The sequence below is a fragment of the Oryx dammah genome, unplaced genomic scaffold, assembly GCF_014754425.2.
Source record: "Oryx dammah isolate SB20612 unplaced genomic scaffold, SCBI_Odam_1.1 HiC_scaffold_3, whole genome shotgun sequence".
NCBI classification, from domain to species: Eukaryota; Metazoa; Chordata; class Mammalia; order Artiodactyla; family Bovidae; genus Oryx; species Oryx dammah.
In genome coordinates, this window is record NW_024070187.1 from 43,556,121 (window position 1) to 43,578,694 (window position 22,574).

At 37.2% G+C, this 22,574-nt stretch overlaps 1 protein-coding gene across 1 annotated transcript in view; it reads right to left on the reverse strand.

Moving 5' to 3' along the window:
- Positions 1–22,574, reverse strand: part of DHX15 (DEAH-box helicase 15) — a 55,090-nt gene that overhangs the window by 12,561 nt on the left and 19,955 nt on the right. Inside the window, exons 4-6 of the mRNA XM_040237937.1 lie at positions 15,599–15,758; positions 13,697–13,915; positions 7,972–8,139 (exon numbers count right to left, since the gene is read on the reverse strand). Coding sequence (XP_040093871.1) covers positions 7,972–8,139; positions 13,697–13,915; positions 15,599–15,758 — 547 coding nt within the window. The remainder of the gene's footprint in view (positions 1–7,971; positions 8,140–13,696; positions 13,916–15,598; positions 15,759–22,574) is intronic.

The following is a 22,574-nucleotide window of genomic DNA, read 5'->3' on the forward strand; positions in this document are numbered from 1 at the left end:
CAATTTCCTTTTATAACTTGCATACTAGTCAGCTGAGACAGAGCCCTTATAAACTACATAGAATCACAAACCACACGCTTGTTACTATATGACAGGTCTTGTGGCTTTCTGGAATTCTGGGGTAAAAGCTGTAGTTCTGGAAAATGTACATATAAATAGAAGTATAAAACACGTATTTTGGGGAAAAAATACACTTCACCTATTTCTTCTAGAACAAAATGCAATCAATGTAATAAAAATGTACTGGTGCAAATAATTTTTGTCCATAAAAACTGGTGTTCACATGTTCTCTCTGGGTCTGTGTGACAAATTGTACAACATCTACCAAGAGGTGTGGATCTGTGATTCCACAGATATTAAGAATCAGGTGATGTTCACATCAACTTCGGCAAGCTCTGGGTCATTACTGTTGAGTCAACTGACACCCAAAAGTTAAAATTCTGAAATCCGAAGTGTTAACAAAGACCTAGAAAAGCACGGCATTTAGGTTTTTTCCAACTTTTTTAATTAAAAAAATTAATGGGCTAGAAAGCTTTAAGACAATAAAATAATTTCTTGAGTAGAACCTCCCTGCCCCATGAGAAGTGGGTTTTGGGACAAAAAAGGGAAAAACTCTTAAACTGTACAACTTTGAGCTGCAGATACAGTACTCGCTAAGGCTAAATAAAACATGCATACGTACACACTCAGCCCCCTCCCCGCAAAAAAACAGACAAATAAATGATACAAGTTATCTAGCTGCCTTGGAACCTTAACAGTAGGGTGAGACAAACCCTAAGTATTTTCTAGATGTATTAAGTGGCACATGATCTATTTAGTTAGGAAGCGGTCACAACACAAAGTGGTCCTGAATTTGTCAAAAGAATACATATGCTACAAAGCTTTCTAGACTATAGCTTGGCAATAGTGTTCAAAGACCCTTAAAGAGTGTTCAAACCTCAATGACAAAGGAATTATTTCAGATAAATAGCCCAGTATATAAACTCTATGATAAAAAAATCAAAACAATGCCAATTCTAATCTTTTTATATTAAATGTGTTAAGAATAAACTCTCATCTAGATTTATCTCCTTCCCCCTCAATAATCTGCTTTTTAATGGAATTCACGTTGCTTTATTTCAATAATTTCATTTCAAAGTACTTGAGATGCTCTACTTGAATTCTATTTGGACACAATAATGCATTTAGGTTAAAGAAGTGTGGGTTTTTAGTCCCTAGGGAACTCGGTGGGATCTCTAATTCAGTGAGGACATTAGCTTATTTGTTTGTAAATATTCCAGCAGTACCACACTAAGTTATCTTCAGATAGTGGATCATTAAGCCTCTCTTTAAAATTAGAGCGACATCTCCACAAGGGCCATTTCTCTTTTTTATTGAGCAATGTATGCTCTGAGCCACGTTAATTAGTAAACTGTGAGATAAGATACAGAAAAATCAGCTATCTGTATGGACAAAATTAATGAAAATAAAATAAAAATAAAAATAGTTGCTGGATTTAATAACACCAAATCTACAAAACAGCAAATATAAGTCTTAGTCAAAAAAATGCATACGTAATTTATGCATAAGTGTTAATAAACTTAGAAAGCAACAGAAGCTTTAGCTTAAAGTTAAATATCTGAACAAATATCAAGAATGATTAATGATTAAAAGAGGTAAAGTACCCACCCTCAAAAATTTATGTGTTGCATTCTCAACTTTTCTTGACTATTAGAAAGCTTGAAAGTCTACCATTGATGCTATGCTAGAACACCAGGCAAAAAAATCTCAATTATTTGTAAAAGGAATGCTAGTTAAGTACCCAATGCGCATAGAAGTTTATCTTTAATATAACCTACATTTTAAAACTTTAATACTAAAAGGCTGTTTTGTTAGTTTCATCACTATCAATTAGAAACTATCTTGCATAAATTAGTACAACGAGGAGTAAGACAACAAATGAAGTACTACTTTACAAAATGTGATCCAATATAATTTAACAAAAGTATGAATCAAACAGTATTTTAAGTAATTGGAAGTAGACCTTAAATCCCTAATCTTTCTACATAATTTTATTTATCTTTGTGCTTTTGGTCAGTTGTTATTTTTTTGAGTACAGTTGATTTACAGTGTTGTCTTTCTGCTGTACAGCAAAGTGAATCAGTTATAAAATACATGCTGTTGCTGCTGCTAGGTCGCTTCAGTCAGGTCCAACTCTGAGACCCCATAGATGGCAGCCCACCAGGCTCCTCTATCCATGGGATTTTCCAGGCAAGAGTACTGGAGTGGGTTGCCATTGCCTTCTCCATAATATACATATATCCGTTCTTGTTTAAGATTCTTTTCCAATACAGGTCATTACAGAGTACTGAGTTCCCTGTGCTATTCAGTAGGACATTATTAGTTACCTATTTTATATATAGTAGTGTGTATATGTCAATCCCAATCTCCCAATCTATCCCTTCCTGTAGTTTTAAATTAATTGTGAATATCAATCAGTGACAACATTCCTGAATGAAAAGTCCCATTCCAGTAACTGGCACAGTAATGTTTAATTAATGAATTCATGATAGAAGAATTAAGCCTTGGCCTTTACAAATAGAATATTACCAAAGATATAGCATTTAAAAAAAGAGGACAGGAAAGCAGCAACTGAATACCAGTTTTTCCTTTTCCATACCTTCATATAACCTGTGTGCATCTTCATTACCTTTCCTCTTTCCCCACAATCTCATCAATCCTTTTTCCTACTTTAACTGGACCTGCCAGGCCCTGGGTCTGATGGTCACTTACTCATCTTGCCGGCCAGTCAGTGCTTGGCCGTAGTGCATTTCAATGGTCTCAGGTTTTCAACTAGTACTATCTCCCATAACCAGCTTCAAAATATATGACTGGATGAGTAAACCCTTCTCTATAAACTTTTATAAAAATCGTTCATTATCCCTTAAACACACTGGGCTTCAAAGTGTTTTCCCTCAGAGTATTATGCACCACTGCCAAGGCAGGTGCCCCCTCCCACTGGGGTCATCCAGGGAGGCTATGAGAGTGCTCCTTAGACTTCTAAGATGAAGCTGACTCATGCCAGGAGATAACATGATGTCCCAGCAAGAGATCCTATAGCTTTAGCTGAACAAAAAACATAATTAGTGGATGATGAAGTAGCACAGTGGCTCTTAGTTTTGATTCTGAATTAAAAGCTGGAGATATCCCAAGGTAAACCAAAGCCCTGGAACTCCAGTGGCCTCAACATCACACACATATACAACTGCTGCTGAATCACTCTTTTTAGAAAGACAAAATTCCTCTAAATATTCTAGGATTTACAAGAACATGAAAAGCAATAGCTTAAACAACAAAACAAAGCAACAACTAATTCTATTCCGTGGGCTTAAACTGTTGAAAAGTCGACAAAATGTATCGTGTACAGAACCGGCAACAGACTGAACCTAAATTCCTACTATACTAGTATTAACAGAGAAAAGAAGAGCTCAAATATGAAGTTAAGGTGGGCCCCATCAAAGTAACTCAAAATGGAATGAAGAGAACTACATGAAAAGACAGACACAGTAAACCTTGCTGTGTTTACTCCAAGTAAATAAAATCACCATTTTAAAATTAAAAGCAGATATACAAAGTACCCATGATTTCAAGAAAAATTAAACCATCCACATGGAAGATGCACTAACTCCACTTTATTATAGAAACAACTACTTTTATACACATCAACTGACAATGAAGTAAAAAAACTGCAGAGAATGAGTACTTTTCAGTCAACAAATCACCTTAACAATTATATACTGAAGTTATCACTTAAAATTTCAAAAGTTCCCCCCCAAATTCTGAATGCAAATAGTAACAGAAAGTATTTTAACATGTTCTAAAGACAGTACTATGACAAAAACAGTTGCAGCATTCAACATAATGAAGCTAGGATCAGACTTTTTTAAGTCATGTTCACAGTTTTTGATTTATGATTAATTCTAAACCTGATTCCCCCCCACCTCAATCAATCTCCTGTTAATTTATACTCCACTAGGGTCATGCCAAGATGAAGGACAGATATGGTATGGACCTAACAGAAGCAGAAGATATTAAGAAGAGGTGGCAAGAATACACAGAAGATCTTCACAACCAAGATAATCATGATGGTGTAATCACTCACCTAGAGCCAGACATCCTGGGATGTGAAGTCAAGTGGGCCTTAGAAAGCATCACTACGAACGAAGCTAGTGGAGGTGATGGAATTCCAGTTGAGCTATTTCAAATCCTGAAAGATGATGCTGTGAAAGTGCTGCACTCAATATGCCAGCAAATTCGGAAAACTCAGCAGTGGCCACAGGACTAGAAAAGGTCAGTCCAATCCCAAAGAAAGGCAATGCCAAAGAATGCTCAAACTACCTCACAATTGTACTCATCTCACACGCTAATGCTCAAAATTCTCCACGCCAGGCTTCAGCAATACATGAACTATAAGCTTCCAGATGTTCAAGCTGGTTTTAGAAAAGGCAGAGGAATCAGAGAGCAAGTTGTCAACATCCGCTGGATCATCGAGAAAGCAAGAGAGTTCCAGAAAAACATCTATTTCTGCTTTACTGACTATGCCAAAGCCTTTGACTGTGTGGATCACAATAAACTGTGGAAAATTCTGAAAGAGATGGGAATACCAGACCACCTGACCTGCCTCTTGAGAAACCTGTATGCATGTCAGGAAGCAACAGTTAGAACCGGACACGGAACAACAGACTGGTTCCAAATAGGAAAAGAAATACGTCAAGGCTGTATATTGTCACCCTGTTTGTTTAACTTCTATGCAGAGTACATCATGAGAAATGCTGGGCTGGAAGATGCACAAGCTGGAATCAAGATTTCCGGAAGAAATATCAATAACTTCAGATATGCAGATGACACCACCCTTATGGCAGAAAGTGAACTAAAAAGCCTCTTGATGAAAGTGAAAAAGAAGAGTGAAAAAGGTGGCTTAAAGCTCAACATTAAGAAAACGAAGATAATGGCATCTGGTCCCATGATTTCATGGGAAATAGATGGGGAAACAGGGGAAACAGTGGAAACAGTGTCAGACTTTATTTTGGGGGGCTCCAAAATCACTGCAGATGGTGATTGCAGCCATGAAATTAAAAGATGCTTACTCTTTGGAAGGAAGTTATGACCAACCAAGATAGCATATTGAAAAGCAGAGACATTACTTTGCCAACAAAGGTCCGTATAGTCAAGACTGGTTTTTCCAGTGGTCATGTATGGATGTGAGAGTTGGACTGTGAAGAAAGCTGAGCACCAAAGAATTGATGCTTTCGAACTGTGGTGCTGGAGAAGACTCTTGAGAGTCTTTGGACTGCAAGGAGATCCAACCAGTCCTTCCTAAAGGAGACCTGTCCTGGGTGTTCAGTGGAAAGACTGATGCAGAGGATGAAACTCCAATACTTTGGCCACCTCATGTGAAGAGCTGACTCATTGGAAAAGACCTTGATGCTGGGAGGGATTGGAGGCAGGAGGAAAAGGGGATGACAGAGGATGAGATGGCTGGATGGCATTACCGACTCGATGCACATGAGTTTGGGTGAACTCTGGGAGTTGGTGATGGACAGGGAGGCCTGGTGTGCTGGGATTTATGGGGTTGCAAAGAGTCGGTACGACTGAGTGACTGGACTGAACTGAGGCTCATGTCTCAGACTGTAAAGCATCTGCCTACAATCCAGGAGACCCTCCAAGTTCAGTCCCTGGGTTGGGAAGATCTCCTGGAGAAGGAAATGGCAACCCACTCCAGTGTTCTTGCCTGGAAAATCCCATGGACAGAGGAACCTGGCAGGCTACAGCCCATGGGGTCACGAAGAGCCGGACACGGCTGAGCGACTTCATTTTCACCTTCCGGCTCATGCTGCTTATCGTTGCAGTAAGTTCTTTCAGTTTGAAAAATGTATCTGGTTCATTTAACTTTTGAACAGCCAAGTAAATAATTAACCAAGATATATTTCAATATCTGTAATTTTTCATCAAACTGTTAAGAAAAAAGACAGCAAAAAAAAGAAAAATTTTTGACTCTCCTAGGCCTGTATACAGAAATAAACAATAAATTCCAAATTTGATTGACATGTAAGTCATAAGTGAGTAGTATTTCCCAACGTTTTTTCCTACATGAATAGACTCACGTGTATAGTGGTTGCCACGAGGGGTTACTTTGTTCTAGAAATGTTAGTACCCTGTATACACTCAGTTTAATCTGTGTCAATCATCTTCCAAGGTGATAAAGGTAATCATTTATATGCACTTTAAAATATAGATTTCAAACTTTAAAATCAGATTAAGAATCGTACCAAAAATTACATGCAACTTTAAATAACCTTACATAAATGTCTGGGATTTTTAAAAACCAAGCTGACCCTATTGTTCTAGTGGTTTTCAAACCTTTTACAGCAATGCAATCTTATTTTCAAAGGATCAGAATCCCCAACTCAAAAAATAAAAGCATAGCTGCCTGTATCAAACTCAAATCTCCACTGTATCCATTCCCCAACAAAGCACGCAGAAACAAGGTTGGAATACCCCTGGCCTCAGTTCCTGTGCCAGGCAGATATCCATATCAATGGGATCCACAGTTCCTACCCTCAAGAAATCCACATTATTTATTCAGTGTTATTAGTGCTACTGTTATCAGAAATCTGTGTAGTCAACAATGACATTTAAGTTATGCTGGTTCCAAATCAGGAAAGGAGTACCTCAAGGCTATATATTGTCACCCTGCTTATTTAACTTATATGCAGATTATGTTATGTGAAATGCTTGGCTGGATGAAGCACAAGCTGGAATCAAGATTGCTGGGAGAAAATATCAATAACCTCAGATAAGCAGATGACACCCCCTCTTATAGCAGAAAGCGAAGAAGAAACAGAGCCTCTTGATGAATGTGAGAGAGGAGAGTGAAAAAGTTGGCTTAAAACTCAATATTCAGAAAACTAAGATCATGGTATCTGGTCCCATCACTTCATGGCAAATAGATGAGGAAACAATGGAAGCAGTAAGAGACTTTATTTTGAGGGGCTCCAAAATCACAACAGATGGTGACTGCAGCCACGAAATTTAAAAACGCTTGCTTCTTGGAAGAAAAGCTATGACCAACCTAGGCAGAATATTAAAAAGCAGAAACATTACTTTGCTGACAAGGTCTGTCTGGTCAAAACCATGGTTTTTCCAGTAGTCATGTATGGATGTGAGAGTTGAACTATAAAAACAAAGCTGAGTGCCAAAGAATAGATGCTTTTGAACTGTGGTGTTGGAGAAGACTCTTGAGAGTCCTTGGACTGAAAGGAGATCCAACCAGTCAATCTTAAAAGGAAATGAATCCTGAATATTCACTGGAAGGACTGATGCTTAAAGTGAAACTCCAACACTTTGGCCACCTGGTGCAAAGAACTGACTCATTGGAAAAGACCCTGATGCTGAGAAGGACTGAAGGCAGGAGGAGAAGGGGATGACAGAGGATGAGATGGTTGGATGCCATCGCCAACTCAATGGACATGAGTTTGAGCAAGCTTCAGGAGTTAGTGATGGACAGGGAAGCCTGCCATGCTGCAGTCCATTGGGTTGCAAGGAGCAAGACACAACTGAACAACTAGACTGAGCAACTGAGCAAAAATTCTAGGGAGAAGCCAAGGAACTGAAGAAAATAAGTACTCTGTGCCAAGTGATTTAATGGGGAGAAAGACATTTGGCCACCTTCCTCACCCTAAGCAACCTTCCATTTGCTAAGGAAGAATTTCCCAGGGATATGGTAGCAGTACCTGTCAAAAGATATGAAGAACTCTACACAAATACATTTCCTTCTATTTACTTTGGAAATACAGATAATTATGTAGCATACAATTCAGATCACAATCACCTGTAACTTATTCCTTGAATTGTAATTCAATACAATTTGATATCTCACAGACAAATCTTTCAGTATCAATGCAACGTTTATACAGAACATTTCAATGTTACCTTTCTTCCAATTGCTCCATTCTGTTTTTTTGGAGGTGGAGGTTCAAAGATGCGTTGTTGCTGCTGAGGTGGGAGTGTGGAGTACAATGGAATGATTTTGATGTCACCGACTTCAGGGCCCAAATCATCAACCTCACGCTTTATTCTCTTACAGGCTTCATCAATTTCCTACAAAATAAAAGTTTAAGTGTGCAAACAGAATGAATACACACTGGAACATTTTAAGGATTTACTATAATCCAGTTCTATGCAGCTTAGTCATCACAATTAATTCAGCAAATTTCATTGGGATTTCAGAAATAATCAAAGAAACTTTGATTTCTCTAGTCACATAAACACACAATTGCCTTATTGACATTCCACGCCCTTTTTTCTTAAGAGTCAATGTCCTAATTATTTCTCAACAAATTGTACTAAAATTGAAATTTCTCACGCAGGAATATTTAACTGCACTCATAACCTTTTCAATTTTCACAATCTACAAGAAATTGGTGTGCAAGATATTTTAAATAAGCCAATTAGGCTTTAATGTCACGTATCACTAATGCAATTATATGGAAGATTTGCTTCATTGTGCCTAATGAGAACACACACCTCTACAGTATCAACATAGATATTTAAGAACCAGGTTAACCCAAATATCTTAAAGCCTCCTCAAAGATCTCCCTAATACACAAAACAATTCCAACACATTTGCATTTAATTCCAGGTTTCAAAAGAGGACACAATGAATACTGGGAGGATGTGAGAGACAGAGAGGTAGGTGAAGGCTCTAGGGGATGGGAAAGGGACTTTAACATGGGAAGGGAGCTATATTTAAAAATTTACAGAAATTTTTAAATTCAGTTAAACTCAGAAGTACGCTAAATGATTTGGCAGTATGGCCAATATTAATTAGAAGTTACCCTTATTGACAAATTATCTTTTATTCGAAAGACAGAACAATTTTTAAAAATTTACCAAGTAAAATTATTGTATATTATAATCAAGCTAGAATAATTTTCCTTAAAATGATTTAACTAAAGTACAACTCTGTTTCCGTGTTAAAAGAATATACGTAAGAACAAAAAAAAATTTAAACAAATTTAAAACATTTCAGCTTTCTGGAGTATTGATAAGGTCTTAAAAACTGACACAGAAAATTACTAAAGATCTTATATACCTATTTCCTTTGAGGTATACAGTTTCCAAAAGAAATGAAAGTTTGCTACTCATTGAAAAAAAAAAAAAAGAAACAAATATTTTTACCAAAAAATTGCTTTCAAATGCTGTATCTAGATTAGAATGCCCCCTGCTGGTATACAAAAACAAAATTAGATCTTTAAAAAAAAAAAAAACACAAACACAATATAAACCCCAAACTACATATATAGTTCTTAAAAACATATATATATATCTCCTATAGGAAAACTGATGCCAAATTCAGAATATTTTTCAATTCTGTTAATTTAGAAGTCACCAAATACCAGATTTTATATAGAAAATTAAGAGCCCCAAACGGTACATTTGCAGACTCTAGAAATTTTAACAAGATTATTCCAAATTTATTTGAAACTATCTGCTAAGCATGTATGGAGCTGAAACAAAATCACTACTGCATGTGATATAATGAGAACGCTAAAGAGTGGAAAAAAAACCCCACACTGTTTGTTTTTATGTAGACAAAGTTCTAAACATTATTTTTTTAAACTTGGCAACAAAATTTTCCCTAAATTTAACTGAACTTTCAGAGTCAACCTTGACAGTTCGAAAGACCAGAAAGCTCACTGACATTCATCAGCACAATGCAATCTTCCACTTAGTCATGACTGAGACAGAAGTTCAAGAGTTTCTGAATTGAGCAAAAGACTTTCAGCTCTAAAAGCATCAACATGTATGTTAGCAAATTAATTTAGACCCTACTGAAGAATCTAAACTCCTACATGTTGAAAAGACTAATTTTACTCAGTGAAATTAAAGATGAAAGAATGTATTGCTTAAAGAATGAAGAGTTCAACATCTTGAAGTATTTACTTAAAACAATTCATATTTCAATTACAATCATTGTTATCGAACTTGGTAGCACAGCTCCTCTAGGGCGTTCTACTAGGAAACCCTAGGTTTAACGGATTAACAACAACAAAAATCAACATTCACATTTTCCAAACCTTCACTAATTAAAACTGGTCTTTCCCCTCCCAAATTAACTCAAGGGACTATAGAAACACTATTGTTTACATGATCAAAATGGTAATATGGTTGTCATTTTTAAGTTTTGAGATAGCTAAATTTCATGGGTACTATTCAAATTTATGGAAATGGGGTACATAACCCCCAGAACCTATCACTTAACTGACCAAATAAAAATAACAGGCTCACAGACATGAGGAAAATAGTAACACTGCTACCTCCTCCTCAAAGGTCTTCAAATTCCTCAAAACTAGCTAGTCAGATAAAAGAAACTTAAAAATGGAACAGGATACATGAGATAATTGGAGCTTATTCCCTTCCTTTCCCCAGCTGTGGGAGAGCTGCCAAAGTATCAGCCACAGAAATTCAACTCACAGAAAAGCATTTCAGGTCCTCACCAGAAGGCCATCTGATATTTCTTATAGAATTCTAATGTGCCTGAGTATCTGAACATAATGATTATTTTGAATAGCCATTAAAAAAAAAACATGCTACTCACTCTAGAGAAAATGAGAAACTAGGGACCAGACACCAAAGAACAAAATGAACACAAATGCCTCAACACTGCAAAATATAAAAAAATCCTTCCATTCAAAATGCATACACAGACTAATAGAGAGGTTTATTAACACACTGTATTTCTCAAAAGAACAAGTATGATTCTTTACTGGGAATGTTTGCAAACTGGGGGAGTGCATCTACATCTAATGGGTAAAGGCCAGAGCCACAATAAGCACCTTACTACGCATGGGGTTCCCACAGCAAAGAATTTATCAGCCTACAACATAAATAAGGACTTCCCTCGTGGCTCAGACGGTTAAGAGTCTGTCTACAGTGTGGAAGACCAGGGTTCGATCCCTGGGTCGGGGAGATCCCCTGGAGAAGGAAATGGCAATCCACTCCAGTACTATTGCCTGGAAAATCCCATGGACAGAGGAGCCTGGTAGGCTACAGTCCATGGGGTCGCAAAGAGTCAGACATGACTGAGCGACTTCACTTCACAACATAAATAGTGCTAGAAAAAATAGAAATAGTATTGGAAAAAAATTAAGGATAAAAAAATTACTAAACAGTTATAGTTCTTAATGCAACAATATTTAATTAAATATTACATATCAAGCATCCCTGTAGAATCTGAACAGCAGTTAAGAGTTCACATTTTCCTGGAGGTTAGGCAGTCACATAGCAGACCACTGATTTTGATTATGTGAAAGAACTAGGGCAATTTCCCACTATACTGTTTAGGGTGGTGTCACTAATGTACCATGGACATTAAAATAGCTAAAACATTCAACTGGAACAGTGACTTTTAACCTAAGAGAACAGAAAAATGGCCTTTAGAGCTTGTTAAAGACGCAAAGGAGAAGGTAATGCCACCCCACTCCAGTACTCTTGCCTGGAAAATCCCATGGATGGAGGAGCCTGGTGGGCTCCAGTCCATGGGGTTGCTAAGAGTCGGACATGACTGAGCGGCTTCACTTTCACTTTCATGCATTGGAAAAGAAAATGGCAATACACTCCAGTGTTCTTGCCTGGAGAATCCCAGGGAAGGAGGAGCCTGGTGGGGTCACACAGAGGTGGACACGACTGAAGTGACTTAGCAGCAGCAGCAAGGATGCAGATTCTTACAGTATTTCATCTGTAAATTTCATCTGTTTCAACAAGCCTGAAACAGGGCCAAGAACTTGCTTTAACAAATTCCCCTACCCAAGGCAGGCAATCCACTGACCACACGTGAGAAAAAAATGTTCTAGAGCAGGGATCAGATTTCTTACTATAAAGGGCCAAAATTTTTTAGGCTTTCCATCCATATACCACCTCTGAAGCATATTCTTTGTTTTCATAGAAACCCTTAAAATATGTAAAAACAGTTCTTAACTAGCAGACCACACAAAAACTGAAACAAGAGGGTCAAGCACATGTAACTAAATTAATTAAAATTCTATAAAATTAAATTTTAGTTCCTCCTCTCACTAGCTGCAATGCAAATACTCAAGTCCATTATATTGTTGCAGCTACAAAAACTAATAGCATAGCATCTGGTTTCATTATTTCATGGCAAATAGATGGGGAAACAATGAAAACAGTGACAGACTTTATTTGGGGGGACTCCAAAATCACTGCAGATGGTGACTGCAGCCATGAAACTAAAAAATGCTTGCTCCTCAGAAGAAAAGCTATGACAAACCTAGACAGCATACTAAAAAGCAGAGACATTACTTTGCGGACAAAGGTCCATCTAGTCAAAGCTATGGTTTTTCCAGTAGGCATGTATGGATGTGAGAGTTGGAGTATAAAGAAAGCTGAGCACCAAAGAATTGATGCTTTTGAATTGTGGTTTTGGAGAAGACTCTTGAGAGTCTCTTGGACTGCAAGGAGATCAAACCAGTCAATCCTAAAGGAAACCAATCCTGAATTTTCATTGGAAGGGCTGATGCTGAAGCTCAGGGCTGTGGCTTCCTGATGTGAAGAGGAGCTAACTCATTGGAAAAGACCCTGATGCTTGCAAAAGACTGAGAGCAGGAGAAGGGGGCAATAGAGGATGAGATGGTTGGATGGCATCACTGACTCAATGGATGTGAGTTTGAGCAAACTCAGGGAGATAGTGAAGGACAGGGAAGACTGGGTGTGCTGCATTCCAATGGGTTGCAAAGAATCAGACATGACTGAGCAACTGAACAGCAACAACTATATTGAACAGTATAGATATAAAAACATTTCCAGATGTAAAGAAAGTTCTAATGGAGTAGCACTGTTCTAGAAACTTACTCAGAACAGACTCTCAGATCAGACCCTATACCTGACCTAGCGAATAAAAATCTGCAAGATTTCCAAATGACTGGCATGTATATTAGTTTGAGAAGGACACTGTAGAAAATTCACAAAGCCTATTACAACAAATGACAAAGTTTCAGAAAACCTCTAAAAGAGTTTCTTTTATCCAGATAACTCACTGAGTTTATTTAAGCCATCAAAAATTTCATAGCACACCTGTAAACATCCTGATGGAAATGAGTTTAGAAAATGCTGCATATGAGAATAAAATCCCTATCTTAAAAATGATGTAAAGTCTAAAGAATTTCAGTGATTCCTTCCAATTCTCAATAAATGCATGCAGGAAGACAAAAACAAAACACAAACACTTGTTTTGATGGTAGATGAGCACCTGAGTTACCCAAATTCCCTTACAAACTAAATTACTGCCTAGAGTAACCAGATTTCATTCATGGCTCAGAATGGCAAATTAGCACAAAACCACTTGCCACTCAGGTCTCAACAAAGTTGAGATTAAAACTGCTAAATCTTGAAATTCTAAAAGCATTTAATATTCTCAGGATATCAACTAGAACACAAAGGCTAACAGCATAAAAGGGTATATTCCTAGAGTACACAGATAAAGGGAGTTATATATTTCATATATAAATACAATCATGCTGAAGGAAAACTTTATAGACATTGGGATGAGAAATACATGGTTAATACATGTTGGGTTCTTACATTTAAAGTTGTTGCCTAATAGAAATAATATAAATAAGGAACCAAATAATGACAATACCTCTTGACCAGTTAAGAAAAGTAGCAGATCTCCTTCCTCCTCTTCGCACATATGAATTTGGATCACGGTTCGAATTGCCGCTTCAAGATAATCTCTCTCTGGTTCAGGAGTATAAAAGATCTCAACAGGATGTGTACGCCCAGGAATAGTTAAGAGAGGACAGTTATCAAAGTAAATCTGGAATTTTCCTGCATCCAGAGTAGCACTCATAACTATAACCTGAAAAGAAAACAGTAAATTATTTGAAGCTGTCTTCAAAGATTATAGAGAGATGAGTCATGTTTACTGCTCCATATACATCAACTACAGTGTCTCTAGTGGCTCAGAGAGTAAAGAACTGGCCTGCAATGCAGGAGACTGTGGTTCTGTCCCTGAGTCAGTAAGATCCGCTGGAGAAAAGAAGGACTAACCACTCCAGTATTGTTTCCTGGAGAATTCCAAGGACAGAGGAGTAAGGCGGGCTAGCCTATGGGGTCACAAACAGTCAAGACATGACTAAGCAACTAACACTTTCACTCTTCATATATCAGTTACGCCTTAAAAATTGTGATAAAAATATCAAATATAGAAAAGCTGAGCTACAGTAAATTTACATTTTTAAAAAGTAGGAATAAACCTGATAACCAATAAATAAACTATCGTGTACTTTCATGAAGCAACACCTTAAAAACCAAAGTTTATAAAATTACATAAAAGGAATTGATAAAAGACATTAATATGTAATATGACTGTTACTATGCTATTAAAACAAAAACATGACAACCTCGCACACAGGGAAAAACAAAGAAAGCAAAAAATAAAATAAATCAGTGGTACAAATATTTCTCCATTCTTCCAAATCATCTTTACTAAACACAAGTTCTTCAGAAAATTTTCTAAAACAGAGGTTTTCTATACTACTGAAAAAGCCACAGCAACAAAAGGTTGTTCAGGTGCCGGCTGCATGACTGTGTGGTCACCCTCTCTTTATTTAAGTTATACATGACAAAACCCATTAAATAGAAAGCTCTCCCATTAAACATTCCACTATAGAGTTCTTAATTCCTACTTTTGAGTTCCTCCCTCGAAATTTCAATAGCTCATAACATTTAATCAGTAATATTACTCATAGTTATTCAAATATATTCTTTAAAGTATACATTTAATTTTTATAGTAAAATCAAACTCAGTATCAATTTTTTTAAGACCCAGAATCTTTCTCCCCAGTGTACAAACCTCTGGAACACATACAATAACACTCAATACTAAGTTCCATTGAACTGCACACATACAATGCAAAAAGGGAATTTCATAAAATTTGGGAGACAAAAATGTCCACAGTCAGTCAGTTTTAAGCCCTTATCAACACAGTAACACTGGCCAGGGTTTAAATGGTGTAACGGACGGCAGGCAGGGGTGGGTGGGGGAAGAACCAAGACCCTAGGTTAAGGGAAGGCATTTCTGAGGAGCAGTATGTTCTGGATACAGTTATTCCACTCTCCAGCATTATGAGTTAGAATGAGTTTGTGTTAGGACAAGAACAGGGATTTGATCCTTAATGAAGGTGTCCCTGTACTTAATAAAAGGCAGGGTGAGCACAAGGTTTAAAAACACCATGACATAAAATCATTTAAAATGAAACAAAAAACTGGGTGGACTATATAATGAAATGATTAAAAACATACTACTAAAAAGTAGAAGTATATTTAAAATCTAAAACAAAGACACAGCAAGAAAAATTAAAAAGAAAGTATAAACCACTACTGGTACTCTCCTTATTTGCTTTTATAGGTGATTATTTTTGTAGTTGTAGTGATCAGCATGTACTCCCTTTTATATTTATTTATATATATATATATATACACACACACACACATACATACATAGGGTTTTTAAAGAACCAAACAAATAAAACTAATTCACCTTTAAATCTGATCTCTGTCTAACAACCTCCTTCAGAACACCCATGAGAATATCTGTAGCCAATGTCCTTTCATGAGCCTCATCAAGAATTATTACACCGTAACGCTCCAAGAGAGGGTCATTCATTGCTTCACGAAGTAGCATCCCGTCAGTCATATACCTATATTGACAAATAACATGTTGGTTATTTAGTGCATTTAAAGTTCAAGACATAAATATGAAATGCAAAGACATCAGATAAATATAAATTAACCCTTGTTCAAAACAAATGTGTTATTTCATAATCAATTACAAAATTAAGCATCCATAAAAACTTACTGAATGTATCAAACAAGTTATATATTATCAAATTCTGTCAAATGAGACTGTAATACCAAAATGCACTGAGAAACAATGTTAATCTGATGACAGAATTAAACACATTTCACACAAATGCCAAAGTGAAAATGGTCACTTAAATAAATTTCTTAGAAACAAAATAAAACTTAAAATATTCAACTTGCAAAACAAAACCAAGAAACCATTTTAAATTGCTTTATCACATTACAGCACTAAACTGTTGTTACTTCTTTAAAACTGCACTAACTTCCCACTTAAGCTAACAGGTTCAAAACGGCTGAGACAGCATGAGTCTACCATCTTTTTTTCCTCAGTCCCATCTAATTCAATAAAATGATGGTAAAGAATCAGAAAAAAGGAATACATTCATGGAATGAGGAGCAACATTATGCTGTGGAAATGCTGATAAAATTACTGAAAAGACAAGGCATATAGCATTATCTGTATCAAGGAACCGAAGAGGAAAACTAGGTTTAGGGATGGTTTGAGAGAAGACAGCTAATACAGAATCCAGGCACTCAGATGAAGGGTGGTGTGAAGAATGATTTGTACAGGTCAGTGAATCTCCTGTCTGTTCCCTTCTGGCTGCTACTGTCACTAATACAAAACATCCTGCATTTGGCACTTGGACAAAATGAAGTCTGCCTGCAAATGCTGAAGCCACAGGCCATTCAGTTAAATACAAATCCACGGTTTTATTTACGTAATAAAACAAGTATAAAAATCTGATGTCATCATTTATGACTTCACTGTTCTGGCTCTATTTTTCACAAATTAATCTAATCTTTCAAGGACCAACTTTGTATTTTTAGCCAAAACCATCTGCTGAAGCACTAAGTTCAACAAAATGACAGTGTACAACCCAAGTGAAGCCTTCTCTTTATTCTGCCTAAACTTAGTTGTAGATTCAGCTACTCTAGTCTCTAGATGTTTTCAAATATCTTGATCTATGAGGACGCTTGGTAATTTCTCCTGCCTGCAGGTGTTATTACTGACACGAGCTAGGCAGTCCTTTTGCACATTTTCTCAGTAGCAAAACATTAATACAGTTTCATATACTTGTGGATAATTCCCTTAGTTTCAACAATATTCTGTCTTTTGCTTTGCAAGGCAAAAAAAACATGGACTGGTCACTCTTTGAACAATATCTGCTTAAACACTATCAAATTTATACCCTGTTGCTGTTTCCAAGCCTACTCAATTCAACATGGAATTTTAGTGTAGTATTTTTGAAAATACTGTAATTAACAAATGAACTCAACATATGTAGTTCCAGAAATACGTATTACTTATGAGAACTGACGATATGTACAGCTAGATCAAGTTCAATCACTGACCATCACCTAACTTCCACCTGTAAGACCCTCAACAGACTGTAAAATGCATTCTAATGTCACATATTAAATTGCGATTAAAAAGTCACTAAGTATCAAACTTTCACTTGAAAACCCCTTTAAAAAACAATACCCCTTTATTTTGATCTTTGCTCAACAAGCTTCAGACCACCACAATGTGATGATGGCATCCAAAAGTAGAGCTGACCCAAATACTCATTCTTTCATATTTTTCTAAGAGGGTAATGGTTACAAATGGCAGCTTATAGTTATAATTAATGAGCTATTATTTGCTCTTTATTAACAATTATGCATTATCACCTGTACCAAGTTAAATCGTCAACTAAACCCAAATCCTAGGACTTCCAGGTTTTAGAATCAGAATTAACATAGTTAAATTTGCTGCTTTCCCAGGGAGTATTAGCAGTTAACTTTTCCAGGGCTTTAAAATCAGTGGAACAGCCTGCTAAGACTAGGTATCAGTATACTGATTCCCAATCTCAGGCCCCTCAGACACTGACATACTCTCCTCAAAGTCCCATGACTTCCCTGGTGGTCCAAAGATTGAGAATTCGGCTGCCAATGCAGGAAACACAAGTTTGATTTCTGGTCCAGGAAGATTCCAATATGCCCAGGGGCAAATAAACCCAAGCACAACTAGTGAGCCTGTGTTCCAGAGTCCCAAACCTGCAACTACTGAAGCCTAAACACCCTAGAGCCCTTGCTCCACAACGAAAAGCAACTGCAATGAGAAGCCAGAGCACTGCAACAAAGGTAGCCCTCACTCACAACTAGAGAGAAAGCTCTCGTACACAAGGAAGAAAAATTTTAAACAAGCCCAGAAAAAGAGAAGAGAGCTTATCACCTGATGATTTGCTAGATATATGAAACCCTTTCCCAAAAAACCAAAGTAACCTGATAGAATTAAAAAAAAGGGGGTGGCGGCGACAAAAAAAAAAAAAAAGGCAGAACCAGGTTCTGATAGCCCTATGAAGACCCTAACCATTTTCCTTTACCTAGATCAAGTTTTACTACCTTTCATAGTAGCAATTAAATATTTACCCAGACTAAGGGGTGAGCCATAAAAATAGGGTGTCACAATAAAAGCGGTAATTACATAATTTTGAAGTTTTAGTAATGGACTAGTAACCAAAATTTCCCAGGACAGCCAAACTCTACATTTTACTGGGTATCCTATTATCCACAATGTTTCTCTAACTGTCTTGGGAAATACTAGCTTAAAAAGTCATCAGTTTCATCTAAGAACTTGTTAGAAATACAGAACTGGCTTCACTTGGGATCTACTTGATCAAAAAATTTGCATAGATAGCAACCTTTGTTTGCTTTCACATTTTCACATTTTGATGCTTGCTAAGCTGCAGAAAAGTGTTAGTCACTCAGTCATGTAACCCCATGAACAACAGCACACCAGGCTCTCCCATCCATGGATTTCTCTAGGCCAGAAGCCATTCCCTTTTCCAGGGGACCTTCCTGACCCAGGTATCCAATCCAAGTTTCCTGCATTGCAGGCAGATTCTTTACCATCTGACTTATTACGTGCTGTCTATTTTATATTTACTTTAGACTACAGAAATGAAGTTAGACAAAAAGCAAACTCAAGCAATTTTTTATTCAAGTACAAAATGGGTTGTAAAGCCGCAAAGACAACTTGCAACATCAACAATGTGTTTCACTCAGGAACCACTAAAGAACGTATAGTGCAAAAAAAAAAAAAAAAAAAGAACGTACAGTGCAGTAGTGGTTCAGGTAATTTTGCAAAGGAGACGAAGCCTTGAAGATGAGGAGCACAGTGGCCGGCCATCGGAAGTTGACAACGACCAAATGAGAGTAATCACTGAGCTGATCCTCTCATAACTACATGAGAAGCTGTCGAAGAACTCAACTACGACCATTCTATGGTCATTCAGCATTTGAAGCAAACTGGAAAGGTTTGCTGAAAAAGCTCAGTGAATGGGTACCTCATGAGCTGACCACAAATCAAAAAAATTGTTCTGAACTGTTGTCTTCTCTTATTCTACGCAACAATAGCGAACCATTTCTCAATCGTATTGTGACATGTGACAAAAAGTGGATTTTATACTACAACCACCAATGACTAGCTCAGTGGTTAGACCAAGAAGCAGCTCCAAAGCGCTGAAGACTCCCAAAGCCAAATTTGTACCAAAAAAGTCACGGCCACTGTTTGGTTCCTGCCCATCTGATCCACTACAGCCTTCATGGAATCCTGACGATACCATTACATCTGAGAAGTACGCTTGGCAACTCAATGAGATGCACTGAAAACTGCAATGCCTGCAACTATTAGTCAACAGAAAAGGCTCAATTCTTTGCCACAACAACGCTCAACTGCACGCTGCACAACCAACACTTCAAAAGTTGAACAAATTGGTCTACCAAGTCTTGCTTCATCTGCCATATTCACCTAACCTCTCACAAACCAACCAGCACTTCTTCAAGAATCTCGACAACTCTTTGCAGGGAAAGCAGGGAGGCAAAAAGTGCTTTCTAAGAGTTGAAGCATGGATTTTTTTTTTTATACTATAGGAATAAACAAACTTACTTCTCGTAGGCAAAAATTTATTAATAAAGATGTGTTTGAGCCTAGTTGCAATGACTTAAACTTTGTCTGAAACTGCAATGGTATTTTAAAAATTATTATTTTTTCCACTCATGATCTTTTAAACTGAGGTATAATTGATTTAGGACTTCCCTCAGAGCTCATCACTTCATGGCAAATAGATGAGGGAACAGTGGAAACAGTGGCTGACTTTATTTTTTGGGGTTCCAAAATTACTGCAGATGGTGACTGCAGCCACGAAATTAAAAGACGCTTACTCCTTGGAAGGAAAGTTAGGATCAACCTAGACAGCATATTAAAAAGCAGAGACATTACTTTGCCAACAAAGGTCCATCTAGTGAAGGCTATGGTTTTTCCAGTAGTCATGCATGGATGTGAGAGTTGGAGTATAAAGAAAGCTGAGCACAGAAGAATGGATGCTTTTGAACTGTGGTGTTGGAGAAGACTCTTTAGAGTCCCTTGGACTGCAAAGAGATCCAAGCAGTCCATCCTCAAGGAGATCAGTCCTGGGTGTTCACTGGAAGGACTGATGGTGAAGCTGTAACTCCAACACCTTGGCCACCTGATGCGAAGAACTGACTCATCTGAAAAGACCCTGACGTTGGGAAAGAATGAAGGCAGGAGGAGAAGGGGACGACAGAGGATGAGATAGTTAGATGGCATCACTGACTCAACGGACATGAGTTTGGGTAAACTCTGGGAGTTGGTGATGGACAGGGAGGCCTGGTGTGCTGCGGTTCATAGGGTCTCAAAGAGTCAGACATGACTGAGTGACTGAACTGAACTGAACTAAAGGAGCTGAGATGGTAAAAGTATCTGCCTGCACTGCAAGAGACCCAGGTTCAATCCCTGGATTGGGAAGATCTCCTGAAGAAGGAAATACTTTCCCACTCCAGTATTCTTGCCTGGAGAATTTCACAGACAGAGGAGCTTTGCGGGCTACAGTCCATGGGATCGCTAAGAGTCAGACACGACTGAGCGACTGACAGACACATAGCTGATTTACAATGTTATGTTTATTTCTGCTGCACAGTAAAGTGATTCACTTATATATACTTTTAAAATATATATTCTCCATTATGGTTTACCACAGGATATTGAATATAATTCTCTGTGCTATACAGTAGGGCCTTGTTTAAGATATGCATTTTAAAACAGCACCATAAAAATGACTGTCAACCAGGTAGCAATATGTCTGAAAAGCTGAGAAAAGCATCTTTGATTCCAAAAAGAAATAAAAATGGCTCGTAAGTACATGTAAAGATGCTCAATTTCATATAAAAGAAATGCAGATTAAAATCATAATGAGATTTCACTTTTTAACTTACAATATAGACAAAGATAAAAATGTTCCACAACAAAGTGTTGGCAAGGCCATAGAAACAGATACTCATTTGCTCATCCCTTAGTCAGAGTAGCTAAAATATGGCAACAGCTAATAAAATTCCAACACACCCTGTGACCCAACCAGTTTCATTTTTAAGAAACTCATTTCACAGATATACTCACCTGAACATGTGTGAAAAAAATGTGTGTACAAGTTTATAAGAGAATACTAAGGACACCAACTGATTTTAATAAAAGAAACTGTAAATTCTGAGTGTCCATCCAAGGAATTAAACTAGCAGTCATTAAAATGAATGAAGAAACTTTACACTGTTCTAGAACAATCTCCAGGGAAAATATAAGTGAAATTAGCAGCCATATGTCTTGAACCAGCCCTACTATTAAAGCTGAAGTTTAATATGTTCTGAAAATCCTAGTTATGTGCTGTTATTCCAATCCTGTTGGGGTTTTGGTTACCTTTCAAAGTATAGGCTTTATTCTGGCATGACTAAACACACAAATAAATCAAAACTGTTTCTAGAGGATCCAAAATTCATTCAGCATGACCAAAAGAAATTCCTGGTATCTATTTCACAGATTGAGTAAAACCTGAGTAATTAGATTTACTACCTTACAAATACTTACACATAAATGATTCTACGGAGCTGAAGAATGAGGATAGAGAGAAATAACAGCATATAGAGTGATTAAGGACATATCCTTTTTGCAAGACAAACCTTGGTCAAGTCCCTGCTTTCTTACTGGTGTTCTACCTTAAATAAGTTCAACTTCCTCTAATGCTGCATTTGAAAAATGAGAATACAGTGGCTATCGTTCACATTAAATAAAACAATATATATAAACCACCTAAATGCACCAACTGCCTGGCACTTGGTTAAGTATTCAATATAGTAGAACTGTACACTACACTCTTAACTAACCTTCACCTAATGAATGAATCCTTGGGAAAATCAATCTTACTCTACAAACATATTAGAATAAACCACACTTCTGTCCCTACCAACTGGGCCAACACAATCTTATGTTACACAGTGATAACCTTTTAGGATAGAAAAGAGAGTTGTATGTACGTATCCTAAGTTATATGCTTCAAAAAAGCTTGAAGATAAATCACATACAAAAAAAACATCAAATGTGAGATAACTATAGAGGAGTGAAAGAGGACTTCCAGAAGACTGAACTCTTAAAATTCCAGAAAAGCAACACCTGGGTATTTTCCAAGTGTCTCAGTTTAATCTCCCTTTAACAACTAGACAATTTACTAAGTAATGGAACTACAAAGGGCCCATATTCAAGGAAATGGCATTGGTTCTACACTAACAGATTGATAAATGAACATGTTAAGTTTTAGGTTAAA